Consider the following 4,126-nt stretch of genomic DNA (forward strand, 5'->3'; position numbering starts at 1 on the left):
AGCTTTACTATATATTTCAATATTGCCTTACACAAAGTTTGCACCAGTTTATATTTTTACAAACATTCTGTGAGTTTTCCAGTTTTCCAGCCCTGGATAAGCTTAGGGATTGGCAATTTTTTTTGATCATTTACAGTTTGATGGATGGAAATGCTATCTTGTTTGGGTTTCTATTTGCAGTTACCTGATCACAAGTGATATTAAACATGGTTCTAATATTTATTGACTTTGGGCTCTCCATGACTTTGTATTTGAATTTTATAATAATTCACAGGTACTGTTGTATAATAAACATAGTAACCCTTTGTCTGCCACAGAAATTGCAAATATTTTTTCAATTTGTCATTTACATTTGACCTTGTGCATAGTTAGTAGAAGTTTTAATATATGTAACCAGATCATAAAACTTTACAGCTTTTCTTGTTTTTTGTATTTCTTTAGAAAAACCTTTCTGTCTCCAGGATAATTAAGATGTTCACCCATCCTTTATTCCAGAAATTTAATGATTTCATTTTATTTGCACTTTAATTAAGCAAGGACTTTTTAATGTCTCCACCCTGGGACAGGTACTATTCTAGACAATAGGAGTTTACATTTACACATACATGGCCCTTGAGCTTAAATTACTTTTTTAGTGTACATACCCCCATGACTATAACTGTTTATAAGCCAGTTTCATCACGAGATTACTTGCTCTTTTAGGGCAAACACCATGGCTTTTATCAACCTAGTTCCAGTTCCAGTTGTATGGTACGTATTCAAATAGATGATGAATAAATAAATAATTTAAATGCTAATTGCATTCCTTCTTATATGTGAAAAAAGTCTTGTCCTGTTTAGGCATGATAAGACCTAAGCCAAGGGTTTCTTAAATTTTCAGAAATCCTTTTGAGGGAATACCTGAATCCTGTGATTCCTGTCTACTCATATGATCCCAAGAATCCCTGGAAATCATAGGAACAATTTTGTTTTTAGTGCGTATCTTTTCTCTTTCCTTACAGCACTCTTTTTCTCTTTTTGCTAACGATTTTATTAATATATTATTCTTAGTTTCTCTCACAATCCCATCTGTTTGCCAGTTTTCTTATTTCTACTTCAGAATTGCAAACTTTGAGACAAAAATGGTTTAACCGTTTAGTGTATTTAAAAGTTTTAGCAGTAGATGTAGAACATCCAATCTGTTTCATAGCCATAGTAACCAAATATGTGTAAAATTTATGGAAGTTGTTCCCTTGCAGACAAATATTAAAATATTGCTTAATTGTACCAGGCTCTTGAAACTTTCTTCTCCCTGCTAACAATGTATCTACTGCATACAGAAGTAAAGAAATGATTAAAATTTCTGCCTCATGAAATTCACAATCAACATTAAATGATAGAGTGAATGAATAAATGAATGAGTAAAATATAACCTGCTACTTAAAAAGTCTCAATCTAATTGGTATACAATCTATAGCCTAATTTTACAGATGTACATTTTAAGTGCTAAGGGGGTACAGAGGAGAACTGAATTACTTTTTGACTGGAGGAGTCAAGATAACTTTTTAGAAGACATGAAATTTGAGCTGAATTTTAAAAAATAATAGAATTTTGAAGGGGGAAAGCATGGAAAATATTCTAAAGATAGGACAAACTGGTTTGAGGATTAGCTTCCAACAATTATCCTCTGTTCTTTCAACATAATGAACTATCTCTGAGGTTTTTGCTAGCATCACTTCCCCTGGGACATCTTCATCTTTTTCTTCACAGCTGCTTTCCTCATTGTGTCAATGAGTTTGCTTTCACTAAGTTCTTCTGCTGTATATATAAAGTTTCTTAATGCTGACAGTATCAGCATTCTCACAGTCAGCTGTTTCTTCTGGCATTCCGTTTAGGTTTGAATTTCACTTCTAGTGTTGTCACTTTTCATTTCTTTGCTGCACTTTCATCTTTGTTGGCCAGTTCCATATTTTGGTTATTCGTTTTTGTAAAATATCACATGAATTTAGAGGCAAGGAGACAACACAAATACATGCTTTTCTGTTTGTACATGAACTGAATAACAGATATTTAATGATCAATCACCAACAGACTTTGAAAGAAGTGATGTGATTAGTCACTAATCATGATGCACATAGGTTGCTTATATAATGATTTGTAGACTGAAGAACTAATAGCAAAATTTCACCCATGTGTAATTTGCTCACCGTTAATATGCCGTGGTAACTGAAACTTGAGTCCTGTTGTTGGGGGAGTGGTATTATTTAATTAATTTGTGGAAACTGAAATCCATGCATGTTAGAACTACACAAAGCAAGAACTTACTTGTATTTCTAAATATTTAAAGGAATAAAAAATAAGCCATCCATGCTCTTGGATTGAAAGACTTAATAATGTTAAAATGTCCATACTACCCAAAGTCATCTACAGATTGAATGGAATCTCTTTCAAAATCCTAAAGGAACTTTTTATAGAAATAGGAAAAGCAATTAAAAAATTCTTGTGGAACCACCAAAGACCTTGAATAGCCAAATCTTCTTGAGAAAGAAGAACAGAGCTGGAGGCATCACATTTCCTAATTTCGAAATATATTATATTGCTATTGTAATGAAAACAATGTGGTACTGGTATAAAGATAGACATACAGACCAATGGAAAAGAATAGAGAACCCAGAAATAAATCCACACATACACAGTCAACTGATCTTTCACAAGGGTGCCAGGAATACAAAATGAGGAAATGAAATTGGGGCAAATATCACCCACAAAAGATATTGGAAAATCTGGATATGCACAAGTAAAAGAATGAAATTGGACCATGATCTTACACCATACACAAAAATCAACTCAAAATGGATTAAAAACTTGAACCAGACATAAAACTGTAAAACTCCTAGAGAAAAACAGAGGAAAACTTCATGACATTGATATGGGCAATTATTTTGTGGAAATGACATCAAAAACACAAGGAATAAAAACAAAAACAAATGGGACTGCCTCAAACAGCAAAGGAAACACTCAACAGAATGAAAAGGCAGTCTATGTAATGGAAGAAAATATTTGTAAACCATTAATCTGATGAGAGTTAATATCCAAAATGTATAAGGAACTCCTATTACTCAACAAGGAAAAAAATCCCTAATAGTCTGATTAAAAAATAGGTGAAAGACTCGAATAGATAATTTTTTTCCAAAGAAGACATTGCCAACATGCTAGGATACTAGTTACTTTTATGTCTTAGAATATTCATAGGGAGGGTTTCTGGGGTGCTGGTTATGGTCTGTTTTTATATGGGTGTCAATTATTAATACATGGGTGTGTTTTGTGAAAATTCTTTGAATTATACACTTCTGTTTTATGCACTTTTCTGTAAATGTTATTCTTCAATCGAAAGTTGAAGTTTTGTATATATATGAAAAATTCATATATATACACACACACACATATATATAAAGAGAGAGAGTTGTATACATAGGGAGAGGGTAAGGAAAGGGGGGAGAGAGAGAATAATTATGCTGGGGAATGTCTCTTATGTTTTTGTAAATATGCATCATAGATAATATTTCTCTAAGACTAAGGAAGTGGAACAATGACGTGAATGATTTTAGTAAAAGACACACACAAAAAATTCTCGGTGTTTAGTAAAAAGTTAAGTTTAAATATTACTTCAGATTATTTAAATAAAGAGAATAATGTGCTTGGAAAAAAATTTCTTACTTGGACCAATGTCTAGGAAATTAATTTGAATCTTTGTTTATGAGTCATTTCAATGTTATTACACAGTATTATTCCAAGATTAATAATTAATAATTTTTCATCAAACATAACAGTGACAGAGTAACCACCTAAAAAATATGAACTATCATGCAACCAAAAGGAGTAAAGAGAGAAGTTGAAAAAACTTATTTTCTTATTAACTTTATTTTTACATCTCTTGATTGTGTTTTTTTATGTTTATTTGCCCATAGTCACATTATTTTTGGAGTGTTGGAAACAGCGACAAGCCAAACTAGAATATGAGTGGGACCTGGTGGATTTTGAAGAGGAACAGCAGCAGCTTCAGCTAAGACCTGAGTTTGAAGCTATGTGTAAACACAGGAAAATGAATGCAGTAACTAAGGTAGACTGTGAAACTAAAATTAGCAGC

General features: G+C 32.3%; 1 protein-coding gene across 1 annotated transcript in view; it reads left to right on the forward strand.

Moving 5' to 3' along the window:
• The window catches only part of ANO5 (anoctamin 5), a 61,774-nt gene that overhangs the window by 33,822 nt on the left and 23,826 nt on the right, over nucleotides 1–4,126 (forward strand). Inside the window, 1 exon segment of the mRNA XM_012643485.1 lies at nucleotides 3,948–4,099. Coding sequence (XP_012498939.1) covers nucleotides 3,948–4,099 — 152 coding nt within the window.

This window comes from Propithecus coquereli, unplaced genomic scaffold (genome assembly GCF_000956105.1).
Source record: "Propithecus coquereli isolate 6110/MARCELLA unplaced genomic scaffold, Pcoq_1.0 Scaffold198, whole genome shotgun sequence".
Classification (NCBI taxonomy): Eukaryota; Metazoa; Chordata; class Mammalia; order Primates; family Indriidae; genus Propithecus; species Propithecus coquereli.